Source organism: Henckelia pumila, chromosome 1 (assembly GCF_033568475.1).
Source record: "Henckelia pumila isolate YLH828 chromosome 1, ASM3356847v2, whole genome shotgun sequence".
Taxonomy (NCBI): domain Eukaryota; kingdom Viridiplantae; phylum Streptophyta; class Magnoliopsida; order Lamiales; family Gesneriaceae; genus Henckelia; species Henckelia pumila.
The window spans coordinates 71,160,650-71,183,325 of NC_133120.1; the positions used below are offsets into that span (position 1 = coordinate 71,160,650).

The 22,676-nt window shown below is 39.3% G+C and overlaps 2 protein-coding genes across 2 annotated transcripts in view; both read right to left on the reverse strand.

Annotated features, from left to right (window-relative positions):
* Positions 1–8,811: 8,811 nt before the first annotated feature.
* LOC140864649 (uncharacterized) lies at positions 8,812–10,062 on the reverse strand. Its single transcript, XM_073268940.1, has 3 exons — positions 9,694–10,062; positions 9,289–9,526; positions 8,812–9,008 (listed from the first exon to the last, which is right to left on the reverse strand). The coding sequence occupies exons 1-3, from the start codon at positions 10,060–10,062 to the stop codon at positions 8,812–8,814; spliced, it is 804 nt and encodes a 267-aa protein (XP_073125041.1).
* Positions 10,063–10,155: 93 nt separating this feature from the next.
* LOC140864657 (uncharacterized) overlaps positions 10,156–22,676 on the reverse strand; it is a 37,741-nt gene continuing 25,220 nt past the window's right edge. Inside the window, exon 2 of the mRNA XM_073268952.1 lies at positions 10,156–10,299. Within this exon, the coding sequence (XP_073125053.1) occupies positions 10,156–10,299 (144 nt within the window). The remainder of the gene's footprint in view (positions 10,300–22,676) is intronic.

A 22,676-nucleotide genomic window follows, 5' to 3' on the forward strand; every position in this document is an offset into this window, starting at 1 on the left:
ATGCGGAAGGGATGAGGGTGGGGGGCCACTATAGAATTGCGAATTGGATTGGGCTTATTTTAATGGGTGTTTTTAATTCAGGGTAAGCCCATGAATTGATTGGGTTTTTATTACATAAAATTTAGGGCCCATTAAGAGAACTTGGTCTGGTGGAATTACTAACTTTGAGATTTTATTTTCCTTTTATACTGATTTTAAATGTATTTCAATAATCAATTTCATAACCCTTAAAATATTTCATTGATGCTTTCGGGTAAGCTATTTAAACTTCTTTTATATATTAAATATAATTTTCTTGCAAGGATGATTAAATATAAATTTTAATCAAGATGAAAAGTAAGTGTAAAGAAGAATTGTAATTTTATCATTTATACTCGAGTCTTTGTGATTTTAGTTTTTTTTTCTCCCTTTTACAATGTAGTCCTTTGTTATAAGGTAAGAATCAAGTGTTTTTATCTTTCTATATATACTAAGTAAATCATCAAAACTACTAGTTTGCAATCATGTTATCGTGTAAACCGCACTAAACAAACATGTAAAACAGACTCTTCGGGCTATAATAGTAGTCCACAAACCACGCTACTTCTGTGAACAGATTCGAGAAGATGGTGATAGAGAAAATCGAATACGTGATCATTGACCAAACACAATTTAGTATTTCTTCATGTTGCATTGACGTGGTGCAAACTTGACACTAACATAAACATCAATGATCATATATTCTCTCCATTGCCGCCGGGGGCGTACCCAGAATTTTCTTCAAGGGGGCGCAATTAAGGACAAAGCTATGTGTTGTTCCGCCCGAGTGGTCGCTTGAGTGACCTAAGTTTTTTTTTTATTTTTTATATATTAAATTTAGTCCATTTTGTCAATATCCCCGTGAACAATTTTAAAAATAAAAAGATAAAAGCTAACGTATAAGAAATAGAGAGCTTTGAAAATTTTAGTTTGGATAGAAATAAAAATATGGCTCCGTTATTAGATATAATTCATAAAACAATCATGAATGTGCATTTTATACCAACTAAAAGACGACCAAAAAATTTAAAACATTATCATTAATTCATAATAATTCAGTATACAATTATTTGATGATTTGCTAAACATATTTTTTTTAAAATATAATACATCAATATTATTTAAAATTTACAAGTATCATATTTTATTTTATCAAAAAAATAATATAATTAAATACTAATAATTTATATAAAAATTTGAGGGGGGGCATGGACCCTACATGGTTCGCCTCTGATAGCCGCCACATCTTGGTCGATTTGAAGAAAACTTCCGTAACATGCTCGAAATATCCACTTTTGTTGTGGAATTTTCGCATGAATCATGTTCACATTTTCCACGTCAGTTAAAATCTCCAATCGAAGTCAGTGCTCCGCTAACTGATGTTTGCCCTAGTTCCAAGAGCATCGCGTTTTTGTGAAATACGAGAAGATATAAGCAGTAGCTTGAGTTGCGGGGTTTTCGGGTTGATTTCTTTGATCAAATATGCAGTTTTTGAGTTCCCTAGACCTAGATATATATGGCCTAATTTTTCATGCATTATTTATATATGTTGAGAGAAAAATACTAAATAGTGTAAGAAAAATGAACTTAGGGTTCTTAAGAATTAGCTAGAATTTTATCAAAAAGAAAAAATAATAATTAGGGGATGTGGTTTGGTTATCAATTAATGATATATTATTTTATCTCAATATATATTTATATTTGTGCACGTATTTACTAGATATTATATTATCTTATGTGTGATATTATAGTCCGATGCCTCAAAAAATATTAGGGCATGGTCTGACCCAAACATGTTAGCCCATACACGGGAATTGCCCCAAAATTTACTAAGACCTACTATATGGAAAAGCCTAAATCGGATGAAGACCCAAAGCAATACAAAAAAGATAAGTTTGTGGCCCAGGCTGGTGAACCCACTGGGCTAAACCATGTCTAGGTAAGGAAGAAGCCTGGTTCCGGCCCAGTATGGTAAGTCTCGATAGAGGCGCAACAATATTGGACACAATTGGAGATCTCTGAAAAATAAAGGAAGATCCTGATAAACTCGGAATTACGATTAGACTATTCGGATGGCTCAGAGTCCTAATCACCATGGTATAAAACATAGTCCTACCGTATGAGTCTCCTACCTCGTACAGAATTCTAATAAAAAAAGAATTCTAATCATACGAGGTTACTATTCCTCCCGCCTCTATAAATACCAAGTATCTCATATGGTTTTACACATTCACTTTTGCTCACGCATTCACCCACTCATATTTTCTTGCTCTCTCAATTTTATTACGCTCTTCATCTTCACTGATTTAGGCACCGGGACTTATTGGTATGAAGTAATGTTATTCGAACTTAAAAAATGCTGGCGCTACCTACCAAAGACTAATTGAAAAGGTATTCAAAGAACAGACGGGGAAAAACATTGAAGTATATGTGGATGATGAAACGACTCACACCTCTAATCTAATTAAGTAATAAAGAAAAATACGGATTTTTAAAAAAAATTTGTCATGACCTATTTGTAAGAACTTATAGTCAACCTGTCACACTCAGCAATTTAAAACACATAAAAAGAAACACCCGATAAAATCCAAGCATGATAGACATAAACTCCGAAAAGGAAAGATAACCCCACACAGTTGCGAAAAAAGTGTTATTAAGTTACATGCCAAATATTTAAGTGCAGGAAAACTCATCCCGCCTACTAATAAAACTACTCAAATACTTCAATTCATTATTACATTCATAAAATATGCGGAAGCTAAAAGTAGCAACGGTCAAGGGCCTGCACCACCGACGACCTCAACCCCGAGGATCCTACCCCTCGGTCTGTTGGTACTCCTCCTCACCTGCACCCAAGCAAGTAAAGTGAGTCTAATGACTTAGCAAGTATAGACAATGAAATAACAAGGGTTAAAAATACCTCTGACAATACTTAAAGTACAATACATATAATACTTTGAAACTGAAACTGAAACTGAAACTGAAACTGAAAAGCTGTATGATAAAAGAGAATGAGACAAACTGTAAGCAATGAACTCACGCCAACTCACGCTTTGAAACTTGGATCTTACTTAGACTTTTCTTGAATCTTAAACTTGAAACTTAATTTTTCTTCACTGTGAATTTAGATTGATGGTCCTTTGTTTTTGATCGATCATGGCTGCAGTATACTATGCCGACAAGGAATTCAAGATTTCTCCCGTCTTCACATTGCCCCTCTGTTAGTAAGGGAAGCCAATATTTCTCCCAACCCGTCCAAACCCCTCTGTTGGTAATGGAAACCAAGATTTCTCTAAACCCATCCAAACCCATGTGTTGGTAAGGGAAGCCAGAATTTCTCCTAACCCGTCCAAACCCCTCTGTGTCACAGATCAACTCACTTCATTCAAAAATTTCTTTTTACTTTCGTGACTTTAAATTTTAACTTTACTCGACTCAAAGGCAAGACTCACCCACATGAAAATGCAAGTTTAGGGAATGAAAACTCAACTCAAAATGAGAACGTTGGGAGGGTAAGTTCCTGCCCCTAAGATGGTTATCCAACTTATACCCCATTCTTCCTCAAACATGTCATATCCCGAGCAATCAAACCACGAAGCCCTTAACCTGATCTTACCTTGACCGAATTCGATCCCGCTTGAACCAACACTCTTTAAACACTTCAAATTAACCCAAGTACTAGGTTATGACCTTCAAAGATCACCCGAGAAACCCGATCAAAATGGATTTCTAGGCAGCCCACAAACTTGACAAAATTCTGCACTAGTCACCCGACTTGAGAATTTTCTAACTTGACCAAAACTAACTCGATTCACTCCCAAATCAAATTGAAATGACCACAACATCCTATACTCGACTTAGGACCAGGCCTCACCCATCCTTTGTTGCCCAAACCGTTCAGTTTAAGTAAACAATCCAACCGCTCACCCTTTACTTCAAAAATTCTGCTCAACCCCTATGACTTAAATGACCTTTAATCCATTCAATTCTTAACCGAATCGAGCCCAATTCTAACCACAACATCTTAAACTCGACCTAGGGATAATCCAAAACTCTACCAGACCATAAATGACAGCTCCCCTGCCCAGAATTCAGTAGTTCTTACACAAGACCACAATCACCCAACTTCACCTACACTTACCTATCCAACTCTATGCCCCTTTTCCTTAACTCTAACCCCTTCCAACCTATATCAACATTCTTCTAACATCTTTTTGGACTTAAAACAAGCAATTGGCAGCCCTCAACCACACCACCATTCAAAATTTTCGAAAATGGCAAGAACATGCACCAAAATGCATTATACACTTTGAACAATCAAAGAAACCAATGGCTATCAATAAATTCCTCATAACACACCTCAAAATCAATCCAAACACCATGTTAATTTTGAATTTTAGGCATATACACTTCTGAAATTTCAAAAATGTCAATATGCTTTAAAACACTTCATATCTCAAGTCAAGTTTCATCATACAACTCTCAACCCTCCATACATAAGAATATTTCGATTTTAACATAAATTCTTGCTGAAATCTTTGGAAAAATCAAACCTCACATGTCAAAATTCACAAGCATTTCGAAATATATCAAGAGCTTTAGCACAAGAACCTAAATAGCTAGCTTGGAGCACCAAGGAATTGACTATACTTGCCTTAGCTACAACTCACAAAAAATCAAACCAAAAGGGATGGAGAAGGCTGAAACTTCAAACAAGTAGCTAGGAGACCTTCCAAGGTGGACTCCCGAAAACTGTGGCGGCGTGAGGTGGTCAACGACAGCTGAAATGATGAAGGAAGGGGCGGCCGAAGGTTGGGAGAGAAATGAGGGAAGAAAAGATATGAAGGGGGCGGCTACTAGTGTATTAGGTGTGCTAGGGTTTTAGTTTATTTTGTCTTGGGTTAAAAGTTAAGTGTTAGGTGTACATGTGTGTGTATGTATAGGTGTAAGTATACAAAAGTAGGCGAGTTGTGTGCTTTAAAAGTACTACTCAAAATACTACAACTTTTGCCTCACTAAACTTGCACTAATAAAATACCGAAGTTTAAAATCCCAAACATAAAATATTAAATGGAATTTTTTTTTTACTAATTCGGGTTTTAAAAAATGATAATTTTTGAAAGAGAGTTGATATTTACACTTCATTTTATCTTATTTACACACCATTTCATGTGTAAAATATGTGTTCAATTTACTCACAAATGGAGTGCAAATAACACAAAATGGAGTGTAAATATCAATTTCATTTTTGAAAATTTTAAAGATAAGCTCAAGAATGCGATAAAAGCGATTTTCGTCACCCGAAAAATTCTAAAAATTAACTTTCCATCTAATTTTCTCATTTCTCTCAACTTATAACTCTTAAAATAAAAATCTTATCGCCGAAATCCACCATCGCCGCAAGCCGGAACTGAAAGACACTGAACTCAAAAATCACTAAAATAAATTACTTAGATTATTTGAGCAATTAATACTTTAAGGAAATTTTAGGTAATTAAATCCAAGAAAATTTAAAATTATAAACATTAAAATGAGTTTGGGCATGAAATTCAAATTATGAAATTCTAGGTGCTACAATTTCTCCCTCTCGTATATGGAATTTCGTCCTCGAAATTATAACTTACCAAAGAGCTCTGGGTAATGATTTCGGATATCCGCTCTGTCTCCCAAGTGGCCTCTTCATCGGAATTCAGCCATCTCACCTTGACCATCGGAATAGTCTTGTTACGGAGTCTCCTCTCCTGCCTCTCCATAATCCGGCCAGGTCTCTCTTCATAAGTCATGTGAGGAGATAACTGAAGATGCTCAAAGCTGAGCACATGAGACAGATTCAAGATGTACTTTCTCAACATCGATACGTGGAAGACATTATGGACTCCATCAAGGTTAGGCAGCAAGGCCACTCTATAAGCCAATGCCCCTACTCGGTCCAATATCTCAAAAGGTCCAATGAACCTCGGTGCCAGCTTCTCTCTCTTCCTGAATCTCATTACTCCCTTCATAGGTGCTACTCGGATAAACACATGATCTCCCACCGAGAACTCTAAGTCTCTCATCCTATTATCAGCATAACTCTTCTGCCTGCTCTGTCCAGTCCTCATCCGATCATGGATCTTGGCTACAACCTCGACATTTTGCTGCACAATCTCTGGTCCTAACTCTGATCTCTCACAGACCTCGGTCCATAACACCGGTGATCTACACGGCCTCCCATAGAGCGCCTCATAAGGTGCCATACCAATAGTGGCCCGATAGCTGTTATTATACGCAAACTCCATCAGTGGTAACTTCAAATCCCAACTCTCCTGGAAGTCAATAAAACAAGCTCTCAAAAGATACTACAAAATATGAATCACCCTCTTGGATTGCCCATCCGTCTGCGGGTGAAAGGCGGCACTAAACAAAAGCTTCGTACCCAAGGCTGCATGAAGACTCTTCCAAGAAAACAAAGTAAACATCGGGTCTCTATCAGACACTATGGACACAGGGATACCATGTAGTCTAACTATCTCCCGGATATATAACTCCGCATCTGAGTCATAGTGAAGGTTGTCCTCACAGGTAAGAAGTGTGTCGTCATAGTGAGACGGTCTACAATAACCCAAATAGCATTTGAACCTCTCACTATCCTCAGCAAGCCAATAACAAAGTCCATGGTAATATTCTCCCACTTCCACTTGAGAATAGGGAGCGGCTTAAGCAATCCGACAGGTCTCTGTTGTTTCGCTTTGACCTGCTGGCATGTCAGGCACTCAGACACAAAATGGGTGATGTCATGCTTCATGCCCGACCACCAATAAAACTGCTGAAGATCCCGATACATCTTCGTACTGCTTGGGTGGATAGATTACGGTGATGCATGTGCCTCTGGCATGATAGTATCTTGTAGAGAATCACCTGCGGGCACCCAAAATCGACCTCTAAACTTCACAATCCCATCTACTACTTAATACAACCCACTGTCCTTCTCTTCGGCTCTATGTCTCCACTTTCTCAATTGCTCATCAACCACTTGAGCAACTCGAATGCGGTCAAATAAAGTAGTTTGCACTGTCAAGGAAGGCAATCTGGGAGCTCTACCCCCCGGCATAAAGCTCTAGCCCAAACCTCTGAATCTCATTATGCAACGATCTGGACACTACCAACGAGGCAATCACTGTTGTCTTTCTACTCAACGCATCTGCGATGACATTAGCCTTGCCCGGATGGTAACTAATGTCGCAGTCTTAGTCTTTCACCAACTCAAACCATCTCTGCTGCCTCATATTTAACTCCTTATGAGTGAAGAATTACTTGAAACTTTTTTGGTCGGTAAAGATCTTACACCTCTCTCCATAGAGGTAATGCCTCCAAATCTTAAGAGCGAAAACCACTGCGGCCAAATCCAAATCATGAGTAGGATAATTCTTATCATGCTCCTTCAACTTCCTAAAATCATAAGCAATAACTCTATCCCGCTGCATAAGAACTTCTCATAGTCCCAACTTAAAAGCATTGGTGTATACAACAAAGTCACTCTACCCTGAAGGCATAGCCAAAACTGGTGCTGTCATAAGAGCTTTCTTCAATACATCAAAGCTCTCTTGACACTCTGGGCTCCATACAAACTTAGCATTCTTCTTAGTCAATGTCGTCAAGGGCACATCAATGGATGAAAAGCCCTTGATGAACTTTCTATAGTAACCGGCTAATCCAAGGAAACTGCGAATCTCCGAGGCATTTCTAAGTATAGACCTCTCCTTAACTGCTCGAACCTTGGAGGGGTCTACGTCAACACCGCTCTTGGAAATGATATGACCCAAGAATGCTATTCTCTCCAACCATAACTGACACATGTCAAATTTAGCGAACAACTTTCGATCTCGGAGTACCTCTAAAACCATCCTCAAATGCTGTGAGTGCTCTTCTCTGATCTTAGAGTAAATGAGAATATCGTCTATGAAGACGATGACAAATCGGTCCAAGTACGGATGAAACATGTGTTTCATAAGATCCATGAAGACCGCGGGTGAGTTCGTCAAACCGAACGGCATCACAAGGAACTCGTAGTGGCCATAACGAGTCCTAAAAACTGTCTTGAACACATCTGACTCCTTCACCTTTAACTGATGATAACCGGAGCGGAGATTAATCTTTGAAAATACGGAGGCGCCTTGCAACTGATCGAAGAGATCCTCGATCCTAGGAAGTGGGTACTTGTTCTTCACTGTTACTCCATTCAACTCTCGGTAGTCTATACACAATCTTAGACTTTCGTCCTTCTTTTTCACAAAGAGGACTGATACTTCCCAAGGAGAGAAACTAGGGCGTATGAACCCTTTGTCAAGCAACTCTTGAATCTGCTATTTAAGTTCCCTCATTTCTATGGGAACCAATCTGTAGGGGTGCCTTAGAAATTGGCATGGTACCTGGAACCAAGTCAATAAAGAACTCGACTTCTCTATCAGGCGGAATATCGGTAAAATCATCTGGGAACACATCCCCAAAATCCCTGACAACGTACACATCTGAAATAACTGGACGTGCTGGCAACTCTGTCAAAGATAAACTGGCTAGGAATGACTCGCACCAATCAAGCACAAGTTGCTTAGCTTGCAAATAGGATATGACCCGAGTTTTTCTCAAACTCTTAGTAGCCTCAAACCAAAATGGTTCCTCTCCTTCCGGTTTGACTAACACTGATCTTTGCTGAAAGTCAATCACCACTTCATTCTTCATTATCCAATCCATCCCAAGAATCAAGTCGAACTCAGTCATGGGAAGCACTATCAGATCTGAAACTACTGACTGCCCTTACAATAATGGCTCAAGATTCTTCACTATGCTCCGGGAGGATAGCTCTTCCCCTGAAAGGATAGTCACTGAGAATCCAACCAACAGCTCCTCGTGCTCGATTCCCCTCTTATGGGCAAAATCCTTCAAAATAAAAGAATGGGTAGCCCCTGAGTCTAACAAAGCTCTAGTGGATACACCGGCTACTAAAATCCTACCTGCATAAATGGTGATTACAACCACAAAAAGATTGAAATTAATTAAGACAAATTTTACTTAGGTTCATTCTAAGTCATCAAGTTCCCAAATTCAGCAATACACAAGATAACATAGTCAAACTTCACATAACATGCAACATAATATAAATTCTCACGCCAACCCAAGATTCAAGAAATACTCCAATTCTAGCACACTACACATTCCCAATAAGAAATCTCATAATCAAAATTGCATCAGAGAATCGCTTAACCGCTCTTAACCAAAATCTAAAAATGTTACCTGTGATGGGTGTGGTGTCTGGATCGGCCTCCTTGGCCTGTATCATGAACACTTGTCTCGGTACTAGCCTCCTTAACTCCGGACAGTCACTATCCATGTGTCCTGACTTCTTGCACTTAAAGCAAACTCCTGCACCAGCTAGACATTTCCCTGAATGGGAACGCTTGCAATCCTTGCATAATGGCTTCTCCCCATCCCTGGGAAGAACGGTTCTCTGAGCCTGATATCCCTGGGGTCTCTGGGCATGATTCCCATGGGGCCTAAAGGGTCTCTGATGTATCTATGGCCAAGTAAATGGCCTCTTGCCCTGCTGCTGCTGGTGACCCGGATGAGTGAAAGGCCTCTTGATATGTGCCTCGGCACTGATGTCCTTCAAGGACTGCTCAACTTCAAAGCCTTCCTAACAGCGGTTGCATAGTCCACTGGCTCAGCCATAGTCACATCCCTATGGATAGTTGGCCTCAAACAAGCCATGAAGTGCTGCAACTGCTCCGCTTCATCACTCCCAATCAATGGCACAAAGTGGCATACCCTCTCAAACTTCCTCAAGAACTCTGATACGGTCAGATCTCCCTGTGGGAGACTCATGAACTCCTTTTTCAACAGTTCCCTCACCTCAGCAGTAAAGTATTTATCATAGAAGAGGGTCTTGAATGCCTCCCAAGTCAGTGTGGCAACATCAACAGTCTGCTCCACACCCTCAAACCACAGGGCAGCGTCATCCTTGAGAAGGAACGTCATACAGCGAACTCGGTCCGCATCTCCCAACTCCATTTAGCGGAAAATTGCCTCTAGCGAGCGAATCCAGCCCTCCGCTACCATTGGATCCATAGTGCCAGAAAAGTCCATCGGATCCATCTTCCTGAACTACTCGTAAATATTCCCAGGTCTAGCCCTCGAAGCATCAGCATGCTGCTCTAGGATATGGGCCAAACCAGCCAATACCCAAGTCCCAACGTCCTGAGCTGGTGGAGGTGGCGGCTCCAAAACACGCTCGCAACGAGGGGCCATCTGTATGTTGGAGAACGCGGCGATCAGATCAATCAGGATTGATACCCGGTGCAGCGGAAGTTTAAAAATTTTATATGGAACGATTCCATAATGGGTATCAAAACCTTACGATTAAATTGTGTGTGTAAAAATTAAATAACAATTATAAATTTTTACCTCAATCTCGAATCGAGATTTTGGACACCAACAGATTGCTCTGCTCTTGTTGTATATCCCTGAAACTGATGGACGAACTGTTCTTCAATCAGGTCCACGAACGGATATTTAATCCCTCTGATAGATTGCACTAGAAAATCTATCAGAAGTTTCTACGAAGAGATTAACGAATTTGATCCGTTAAACCAGACTGCAATTCAAAATTCACAGACTGGATTTTACCGAGCAGAGGGGAGAGGGGGTCGGCCACTTCAGAGAGAAAAATAGGGGTTTTTCGAAAATTGTGACCTTGTTGTGTGTAATTTCTGTACTGCAATAACTTATTTATAATGTAGGCCACTAACAGCTTAGGGCCCATTAGTCATAAGTTCAAGCCCGACAAGCAAAGCCCGCATGTTCAGAAATTAATATAAAATTCATCGTGACTCCGATTGATAAACCGATTTCACCAATGTGCACAGAAACCATTTCTGCACCTTTTAAAGTCAAGATAAATTTTTCTGAATCCGAATTCAGTGGTTTCCAAAAATGTCCATCTCTATGTCATTTTAGGAAATCTTACTCCTCTACTCATAATTAAGAAGTCCAACTTCTTTGTTCATTAAATTTAACTCTTTAAATTTAACTATCTCAACGGGAATTAAAAATCCATTACACTGTGTGACCCTCAATGGTTCAGGGATACAGCTAGCCGTGGGCTCACAACTCCTTGTGACTCGGAACAACAATTTCCGACTTGCCCATCGAATCATGGTAAGAGCGCCTAGCAACATCGCCCCATGATTCCCTAGGTATCACTGATAGTGCCTATAAGAACCAATAGATTTTGGTTAGCGTACAGTACGGTCCCTTCATCCATATATCCCGATCGAATCAACAACCATTGGTATATCGAGAGTCGTTCGAGATTCGATAACTATGCAATACATCTTGAAGATCAAATAGTGACATCGCATGTGCTACTAAGAAACCATTTCTTAAACCACATCATGTACTCTGGCCAGAGATTCGTCACACTAATATCTCCTCAGATCGCATAGGATATCCACACTCGCAAGTATGTGGTGAATCCTTGACAACAAAGCATCGACTCCTATATGTGTTGTAACTGTACCCAATCCCGACACCTGATGACCCCAATAGAGTCGGTAAACAAGTCAAAGCACAGTACTAGCATATAGAGTCTCAATGATGTTTCAAGTAGTAAGGACTAATGGTGTACGACCAAAACTGCGGACTTTATCCACTCGATAAGTGATAACCACTTGGAAAGTCCGGATAGGGTAGTTCGATCATTCATCGTATGAATATCCATTTGCATGCTTCGAACATCTCTATGTTCCTTACCAATGAAACGTGGTACTCTGCATCGCAAATGCTAGTCTCAAACTCGAGCGATCCTTATCCTTATTATCGGACGGCTCAATCGACTAGGAACAGTTTAGAATATACAGTGACTATAAGATGTGTTTCATGATAGACATCTCCATGTTCTACCACATCTTACATACACTATAGTATATTCAAGGTCTTTATCAAAACAACAATAGTATATCACAATATAACAATATGAAGAAAGATAAAGTCATTGGCATTAATAAAAGTGTAAATAATATTAAACAAAAGATTGTTTATACAAAGAGTCATCAAAGCCCTTAGCCACAAGTTGGCTCACCGGGCACCCACTCTTACAATCTCCCACTTGCCCTAAAGCCAACTAGTCATACTACGTAGACCCATTGCTTCGCGATGTTTGTCAAATAATGGTCCTGGCAAGGGCTTAGTAAGTGGATCAGCGATATTGTCTGCAGAGGCCACTCTTTCGACAGTGATGTCTCCTCTTTCCACAATCTCCCGGATGATGTGGTATTTCCTCAGTACGTGTTTGGATCTTTGATGAGACCTTGGTTCCTTTGCCTGAGCAATGGCACCCGTGTTGTCACAGTACACCGGGACTGGACCAACAACTTCAGGAATGACGCCCAACTCTTGGACGAAATTCCTCATCCAAACGTCCTCTTTAGCAGCAGCTGATGCTGCAATGTATTCTGCTTCAGTGGTGGAATCCGCTGTGGTGTCCTGCTTGGAACTCTTCCAAGAGACAGCACCGTCATTGAGCATGAACACAAATCCAGAGGTTGACTTCGAGTCATCCACGTCACTTTGGAAGCTAGAGTCGGTATAGCCTTCCAATTTTAGTTCTCTTCCTCCATATACCATGAACATATTCTTAGTCCTTTGTAAGTACTTAAGAATGTCCTTCACGGCTTTCCAATGCATTTGACCGGGATTAGATTGATATCTGCTCGTGACACTCAGAGCAAATGCTACATCCGGTCTGGTAGATATCATCCCATACATGATACTACCTATGGCTGACGCATATGGTTCATGTGTCATTTTCTCTATCTCTTCATCCGTCTTGGGACACATAGACTTGGATAGAGAAACTCCATGACACATGGGTAGATGTCCTCTCTTGGACCCATCCATTGAAAACCGTTTCAATATGGTGTCGATGTAGGTTGATTTAGTGAGTCCTATCATTCTCTTAGATCTATCTCTATAGATCTGTATCCCTAGAATATAGGATGCCTCACCCAAATCCTTCATCGAGAATCTACCTGATAACCATATCTTTGTTGACTGCAACATCCCTACATCATTCCCAATGAGTAGGATGTCATCAACATAAAGTACTAAGAATGTCACAGCATCCTTAACTAATTTCTTGTACACGCATGGTTCCTCCGGGTTCTTGATGAAACCAAAATCCTTTATTGTTTCATCAAATTTCTGGTTCCAACTTCTTGATGCTTGTTTTAGACCATAAATTGATCTCTGAAGCTTGCATACCTTATGCTCGCTTCCCATGGATGTGTACCCCTCAGGCTGCTTCATATAGATTTCTTCCTTAATGTCTCCATTAAGAAAAGCAGTCTTCACATCCATTTGTCATATCTCATAGTCATACCACGCAGCTATGGCAATAAGGATTCTTATGGACTTGAACATTGCAACTGGTAAAAAGGTTTCATCATAGTCAACTCCTTGTCTTTGAGTATAACCTTTCGCCACCAATCGCGCCTTGTAGGTCAATACCTTACCATCAGGCCCAAGCTTTCTCTTGTAGATCCATTTACACCCTATTGGAACAATTCCATTGGGAGGATCTACTAAAGACCAAACTTGGTTTGTATGCATCAAATCTATTTCCGACTGCATAACTTCAAGCTATAAATTTGAATCCGCATCAGAAATTGCTTCCTTGAAGTTTCTTGGATCACATCCAACATCGGGTTCATCTTGATCCCCTTCAAGAAGAAGACCATATCGAATAGGAGGTCTAGAAGTCCTCTCGGATCTTCTAGGTACAGGCGTGTCTATCAATGGTTCCTGAGGTGTAGGATCGTTATTTTGTATTTCGGGTTCTTCTCGAATTTCTTCGAGTTCCATCATCTCGCCTTTCTTATCCAATAAGAACTCCTTCTCCAAGAAGGTGGCATTCCTTGAAACAAACACCTTTGTTTCAGCAGGATAATAGAAATAATATCCGATTGAATTCTTCGGATACCCTACAAAATAACATAAGGTGGATCGACTATCCAACTTATCTCCCACTGTCTGCTTCACGTAAGCAGGACATCCCCAAATCCTCAAGTACGAATACTTAGGAGCTTTGCCATTCCATAACTCGTATGATGTTTTGTCCACTGCTTTAGTGTGGACGTTGTTCAACAACAATACCGCCGTTTCAAGCGCATAGCCCCAAAACGAAGGTGAAAGCTCAGTGAAGCTCATCATGGATCGAACCATGTCCAACAAAGTTCGATTACGACGCTCCGATACACCATTCAGCTGAGGTGTCATAGGAGGAGTCCACTGAGAGAGAATCCCATTCTCTTTCAGATAGTCCAAAAACTCGATACTTAAGTATTCTCCACCTCGATCCGATCGAAGTGCTTTAATACTTTTACCTAGCTTGTTTTCTACTTCAGCCTTGAACTCTTTGAACTTTTCAAATGCTTCAGATTTATATTTCATTAAATATAAATACCCATACCTAGAATAATCATCAGTAAAGGTAATGAAGTAGGTGTGGCCATATTGAGTACCAACTCTAAATGGACCACAAACATCTGTATGGATCAAATCCAACAGATTTTGACTACGCTCAGGTTTCCCCTTAAAAGGAGATTTAGTCATTTTTCCTTTCAGGCAGGATTCAAAAGTAGGTAGAGAGTTAATATCAGACATATCAAACATGCCCTCTCCCACTAGCTTGTTCATCCTTCTTGAGGAAATATCACCTAGCCTAGCATGCCAAAGGTTTGCCGGGTTTTGGCTATCGATTTTCCTTTTGTTTGTTGTTGCCGGTTTATCAACATAATTTATTGGAACGTCTTTTAGTTTTAAGCTATATAGATCATTTTCAAGTTGTCCATTTCCAATCAAACATTCATTCTTGTAAATATTGCAAATCCCATTCACAAAATTGCAAGAATAACCATCTCTATCAAGCATAGAAACAGAAATAATGTTTTTGACCAAATCTGGAACATATAAAACATCTCTAAAAAATAACTTAAAATTGTTCTGCAAAAATAAATGTCTCCTATAGCTTTGGATTTATCTCTGGAACCATTCCCGAGCCTTGACTGGGTCTCACCCATCCTTAGCCTATTACTTCTTGTCATCATTTGCAACTCATTGCAAATATGAGATCTACATCTGGTATCCAATACCCAAGAAGTAGTATTAAGAAAAACATTTATTTTAATGTAAAACATACCCTTTGCAGTTCGCAACTGCTTGAGGTATTCCTTGCAGTTACGTTTCCAATGACCGGGTTTCTTGCAGTGATGGCAAACTTGTTTAGACTTGTCCAATTTTGCATGTAACATTTGGCCTTGAGATCATGGTCCAACCATTTTTCTAGTTCGGCCAACCTTTCGGCAGTTACATCAGCCGGGGCTGTTTTCGGAGAAGCCTTTTTCTAACACTTAGAAAATCTTTTCCGAACTTAGGACAATCTTAACTTATGAAATCATTCTGTATTGTTTTCGCCAGTAATTTTGTTTTGTTGGAGAATAGAAGCATGTGGATTACGAAGATTCATCATAATGATATACTGAGATGAAACAGACAAATATCGATGATTGTTTAATTAATTTACTAAGACATAAAATAGGCGAAATTTATTTTATGAATCTCACTCCCACTATTTTAACGATTTCACTACCCTCTAGTGAAAACGGGAAACTGTTTTCCTTAGTGAGAACATGGAGTCCAATTGACAAACTATGGTCCCGAATAATATCAGCCAACCATAATTTTCAAAAGGTAGAGCCCAATTGCTTCCAAAGCAACCTCCACGTTTTTACCTCATGTCCAATAAGGGCCCAATAATATGACGCCGTTTATTGTGACATGTCAAGATGACCCATCAATATTAAGTTGTGATGGACGGTCGCCATGTGGATCCCCCAATAATATGAGCCGATCCCATGGGAGTTCCACCCAACTTACAACATATGTCGATCCAATGTACAGCTTTCCGACGAACGGGCCCCCCAATAATATGAGCCGGACCGTATCCGCGGGTAGCATCTCATACATTGATCGTTGATGGAAGGTAGGAACATTTAAACAAATTTAAATTTCCTTTATTTATCTTGATATCAATTTTAAATCATATTTAAAATGAGGGATTTTAATTTTGAAAATTTGTCTCATCGTTTTTAAAATTTTGTATGCTTGTCGGATTCACACAATTTTGTCTAAAACATGCATACAACTATAATATCACATATTATATAGGATGATCGATTCCATTTCTAATCGACCCGTGGTTGCCAATCACGAGTCTTAGTCCAATCCTAGGTAATATGCAGTATGCAATGCAATCCTATTACATTTGCTTCCAATTTACATTTCTTCTGTCTTTATTGTCTGCTGGGCCCACCTCCATCTTCAAATCTTGATCTCCTACTAAATCTAATGTATTTACAATAAATAACAATGACAAGTAGGGGATACATTTTTAAGGGGTGGGAACGGGCCATAAACCAAGCCCACTTTTATTACATATGACAATTCATATTGGGCCATAAACCAGGCCCATTAATAAAACCAACAACAATAAAAACAAATGTAAATTCCTAACATACACCTACAAAATTGGTCATGGCAATCGATCATCCTTATCCAATAACATTTAATTCAAAATTAATTTATTGGATAACATGCAATGACAATTTAAATTTAAAAGGATAAAATCATATTTCATACATAAAATCTTATTTTATATACAAAATCATATTTTATCTTTTTATCAAATAAAATCATATTTTATCTATAAAATCTAATTTTATACATAAAATCATATTTTACTCAATATATCCATAAGATCATATCTTATCATCAATTGTACCAAAAATAATTAATTTCAAAATTCAATTTAACGGATAAAATATTTAAATTTTCCAAAAATTCAAATTTATCCAAAAATCAATTTTAAAATTTTCGCACTCGAACAATTTGATCCGACGCCTCGTGGACCAATCAAAAACAATTTTCGATCGGACCAAAAATAGAATTTTAACATATTAAAATTTAATTTAAAAATTAAAAAATTAATTTTTTCCCGCGGGCCGGCCGGGACATTCCCGGGCTGCCCGCGCCCTAATGGGGTCGGGCCGGGCAGCCCGGCTGCCCCTAGGGCAGCGCCGATCGCTGCCCTGTGCTGCCCGGGGCAGCGACCATCGCTGCCCGGGTTTTTGCCCGAAATTTTTTTTTATTTTTAAAATATTTATTTTGTTTCAAAAACCGAGGCCTAAAAAATTTTTTTGTACAATCGATTAAATTTAATCGCTTGATCTGAGAAACCTGGCTCTGATACCACTGTTGGAGAACGCGGCAATCAGATCAATCAGGATTGATACCCGGTGCAGCGGAAGTTTAAAAATTTTATATGGAACGATTCCATAATGGGTATCAAAACCTTACGATTAAATTGTGTGTGTAAAAATTAAATAACAATTATAAATTTTTACCTCAATCTCGAATCGAGATTTTGGACACCAACAGATTGCTCTGCTCTTGTTGTATATCCCTGGAACTGATGGATGAACTGTTCTTCAATCAGGTCCACGAACGGATATTTAATCCCTCTGATAGATTGCACTAGAAAATCTATCAGAAGTTTCTACGAAGAGATTAACGAATTTGATCCGTTAAACCAGACTGCAATTCAAAATTCACAGATTGGATTTTACCGAGCAGAGGGGAGAGGGGGTCGGCCACTTCAGAGAGAAAAATAGGGTTTTTTCAAAAATTGTGACCTTGTTGTGTGTAATTTCTGTACTGCAATAACTTATTTATAATGTAGGCCACTAACAGCTTAGGGCCCATTAGTCATAAGTTCAAGCCCGACAAGCAAAGCCCGCATGTTCAGAAATTAATATAAAATTCATCGTGACTCCGATTGATAAACCGATTTCACCAATGTGCACAGAAACCATTTCTGCACCTTTTAAAGTCAAGATAAATTTTTTTGAATCCGAATTCAGTGGTTTCCAAAAATGTCCATCCCTATGTCATTTTAGGAAATCTTACTCCTCTACTCATAATTAAGAAGTCCAACTTCTTTGTTCATTAAATTTAACTCTTTAAATTTAACTATCTCAACGGGGATTAAAAATCCATTACACTGTGTGACCCTCAATGGTTCAGGGATACAGCTAGCCGTGGGCTCACAACTCCTTGTGACTCGGAACAACAATTTCCGACTTGCCCATCGAATCATGGTAAGAGCGCCTAGCAACATCGCCCCATGATTCCCTAGGTATCACTGATAGTGCCTACAAGAACCAATAGATTTTGGTTAGCGTACAGTACGGTCCCTTCATCCATATATCCCGATCGAATCAACAACCATTGGTATATCGAGAGTCGTTCGAGATTCGATAACTATGCAATACATCTTGAAGATCAAATAGTGACATCGCATGTGCTACTAAGAAACCATTTCTTAAACCACATCATGTACTCTGGCCAGAGATTCGTCACACTAATATCTCCTCAGATCGCATAGGATATCCACACTCGCAAGTATGTGGTGAATCCTTGACAACAAAGCATCGACTCCTATATGTGTTGTAACTGTACCCAATCCCGACATCTGATGACCCCAATAGAGTCGGTAAACGAGTCAAAGCACAGTACTAGCATATAGAGTCTCAATGATGTTTCAAGTAGTAAGGACTAATGGTGTACAACCAAAACCGCGGACTTTATCCACTCGATAAGTGATAACCACTTGGAAAGTCCGGATAGGGTAGTTCGATCATTCATCGTATGAATATCCATTTGCATGCTTCGAACATCTCTATGTTCCTTACCAATGAAACGTGGTACTCTGCATCGCAAATGCTAGTCTCAAACTCGAGCGATCCTTATCCTTATTATCGGACGGCTCAATCGACTAGGAACAGTTTAGAATATACAGTGACTATAAGATGTGTTTCATGATAGACATCTCTATGTTCTACCACATCTTACATACACTATAGTATATTCAAGGTCTTTATCGAAACAACAATAGTATATCACAATATAACAATATGAAGAAAGATAAAGTCATTGGCATTAATAAAAGTGTAAATAATATTAAACAAAAGATTGTTTATACAAAGAGTCATCAAAGCCCTTAGCCACAAGTTGGCTCACCGGGCACCCACTCTTACACTGTACGCAAGTTGAAATTACAATACTCAAATTTCATGCCTAAAGGAAAAAGGTTTCTTTAAACTTTTTCATGCTCAAATTTTTTTAAGGAACATTGCTAACAAAATTAAACATATAGCAATAAATGAAACTTAAGTCTTACAGATTTTGAGGCGAAATCCCTTGAGTTTCGGCAACCGACAGTAGAAACAACCCAAACCAAGACCGCGCTCTGATACCAACGAAAACGACTCACACCTCTAATCTAATTAAGTAATAAAGAAAAATACGTATTTTTAAAAAATTTTCCATGACCTATTTGTAAGCACTTCAACCTGTCATACTAAGCAATTTAAAACACATAAAAAGAATCACCCGATAAAATCCAAGCATGATAGACATAACCTCCGAAAAGGAAAGGCAACCTCACACATTTGCGGAAAAAGTGTTATTAAGTTACATGCCAAATATTTAAGTGCAGGAAAACTCATCCTGCATACTACTGAAACTACTCAAATACTTCAATTCATGATTACATTCATAAAATATGCGGAAGCTAAAAGTAGCAACGATCAAGGGCCAGCACCACCGGTGACCTCAACCTCGAGGATCCTGCCCCTCGGTCTCTAGGTACTCCTCCTCAACTGCACCCAAGCAAGCATAGTGAGTCTAATGACTCAGCAAGTATAGGCAGTGAAATAACAATTGTAACGCCCCGTTTTTATCTTAAATGAGTTTATTTGAGTTAATCGGCGATTACAGAGTTCAAGAGCCGACTTGATTTTGATCAGGGTCCTTTTTGCAAATTTTGGAAATTTCAGGGACTAAAACGCAAATATTGGATTTTATATATTATCTACACTTATAATTGGTTTGACAAGTCTTCTCCTCCTTCCCCAAGAACGTCTCCTCCATTGAAGGCGATCCATTGAGCCTCCAAGCTTTCTGATTTCAGTCCGAGCTCGATCCGGCCGTTGGAATTTATTTCTGAAGGCAGATTAGCGATCACTGCAGCGAGAGCTCCGTTATACCGTAAGTTTTTCTACGATCAGATACATTCTAGTTTTTGGATGTTGTTAGAATCGTTCGAGATTCGAGTATGTTGTTCTTGACAGAGTTCTGATCGTTTATTATCTGTCAGTTTTGAATTAGAGCGACATTCGGATTTTTTATGATTTTTGGAAGCCATTTTCGAAAACTTGGATTTTGAGATTGGTGGGTTTGCCTTGTTATTGTTGTTTTGGGAATTGATATGAGGTTATATCGTTATTGAACTGCAGTCTGCATTTCCGGTTTGTTCAGTTTATAGCCGTTATGTCGTCGGTTTGAGTTTTGAGATTTCGAACCATTTGAGTTGTACTTTGGGCTTTGAGTTGTTCGATGTTGTTTATCATCTTTTGTATCTGAACAGTTTCGTTTAGAGTTGTCAAGCCCGGAGTTAACAACATTGGTCGTCGAGATTTAGGCGAAGAACGGTAAAGAGATTTACCTTGAACCGCAGTTGTTGTTTAGATTGTTTAGTGTTTGATACAATATTTTGGTTGTAGCTTATCCAGAGTTGGAGCTACTGCATTGAAAAGTAAAAGCAGTCATCGTAGCGGGATAGCATACTCGGGACAGTTGGTTCTCGAGTTTTCCCTTTTAAATCACATATTGCATCTACACTTGTTCTAGCATGAGGAACTTGTGTCTTGTTGATTTTTCTTGAGCTCTTGTTACATGGCCATGTTTTATGTTTATGTTATGCATTCATCTTGAGCCAACTTTGACTTCAGCGGGCAGAATAGCCCTTTTTGTTTAGACGTTTGGGAACTATGATTGTGTGGCCTAGATCGTAGTCATTTCGCCTAGTGCTAGCATACTCATTATAGTTTCTCAAAGTCTAGAGGAGTGGGATACGTGAAACCACCTCGATTGGGAGAGTCGGTGAGTCGTTACGTGATCTCATCCTCGGGATCACAAAAGCACAGCAGCAATCCCTCGTTTATCAGATTTGATATCCCGGTTTAAAGACATGCATTTCATTTCATTGTTATTGATTACGTTGTTGTCTTGAAAGCATGTTTATTGTTGTATTACTTGATATGTTGCTTTTACTGGGATTATCATTCTCACCGGTTATCCGGCTGTTGCTTTGTTTTGTATGTGTACTTGGCAACAGGTGGGGCAGGATCGAGTCAGCGAAGACCCGGTTAGCTTCAAGAGGGAGAGTTAGTAGTGGGACTCGGTTTTAGAAGTCGAATCAGCATTTTTATCTAGTTAATATTTAAGCATGTTAGAACTCGAACTTGTTATGTTGTTATTCGGTTTGTAATCTTAGAATGAAGCATGTTCTAATAGTTTGAGATTGTATAACTTTAGAACTACTTTGTATTGAATTATGCATGTGTATTAACGTTTTGAGTTGCATTGTAATGCATGATTTCGTTTTGGAAGTGTTGGAGTCGAGCCTCCTAGTTTTTCTGCTGTTTCCTAGTTCTGCAGCAGGGGGTGCTCGGGCTGCAGTTTTTAGCCGCCCGGGCGCACACGCCTTCGAGCCAAACAGCAGGTTGCTGTTTTGGGAGGCGCCCGGGCTGCAGTTTTTAGCCGCCCGGGCGCACCCCCTTCTGTAAAAAAAAATAATAAAAAAATTCTTTTACTTTTAGTCTTGGATCTTGTATGCTTAATTATTGTTTAATCCGACATAAGTTGTTTAGAACCGAGGTCTCACATTAAGTGGTATCAGAGAGTTAAGATTCTTGGTTGAACTAGAGTGAGCGGGGTAGATCGAGTTTGCGTGTATCGACTCCTCGCATGTGTTTGAATTATTTAACTGTGTACTTAATTCCATGCGAGCATGCTTTATTGTTGAGGATTATTGAATTACATGGTTTTGTGATTTAAAATTATAAAGCATGATCTACTTGAGATATAACTGTTTCGGTTATTGACTGGTATCCGGTATTCCAAGCGGTTGTAAGGGCACTGATTGTAGCGATTGAGATATCTCGTGTCCTAACATTTGATTATCAGATGGGTCCTCGTCGAGTGATAAATAGAAACACACCGCCAGTTGTCCCTGCGACTGAGCAAGCTAGCACTGAAGTTGATCAGATGGATGCTACAGCGACGCCTATGGAAACCTTGCTGAAGAGGTTTCAGTCGTTCAATCCGCCGTTATTGATGGGTTCAGAAAATCCAGTTGACTGTGAGAGTTGGTTGGATGATATCGATCAGCTGTTCGATTCTATTGATTACACAGATGACCGCAGAATCAGGTTAGTCATTCATCAGCTACGTGGGGTTGCTAAGAGCTGGTGGATCATGACAAAGAAAGCAATGGAGAGTAGAGGTACGGAAGTTACTTGGACTCTTTTTAAATCTGAATTCTATAAGCTGTTTTTCCCTATCTTTTACCATAAAGATAAGGGAGCAGAGTTTGCCAATCTAAGGCAAGGGAATCTGAACATTGAAGAGTACGTAGCCAAATTTGATAGTCTGTTGCGTTTCGCACC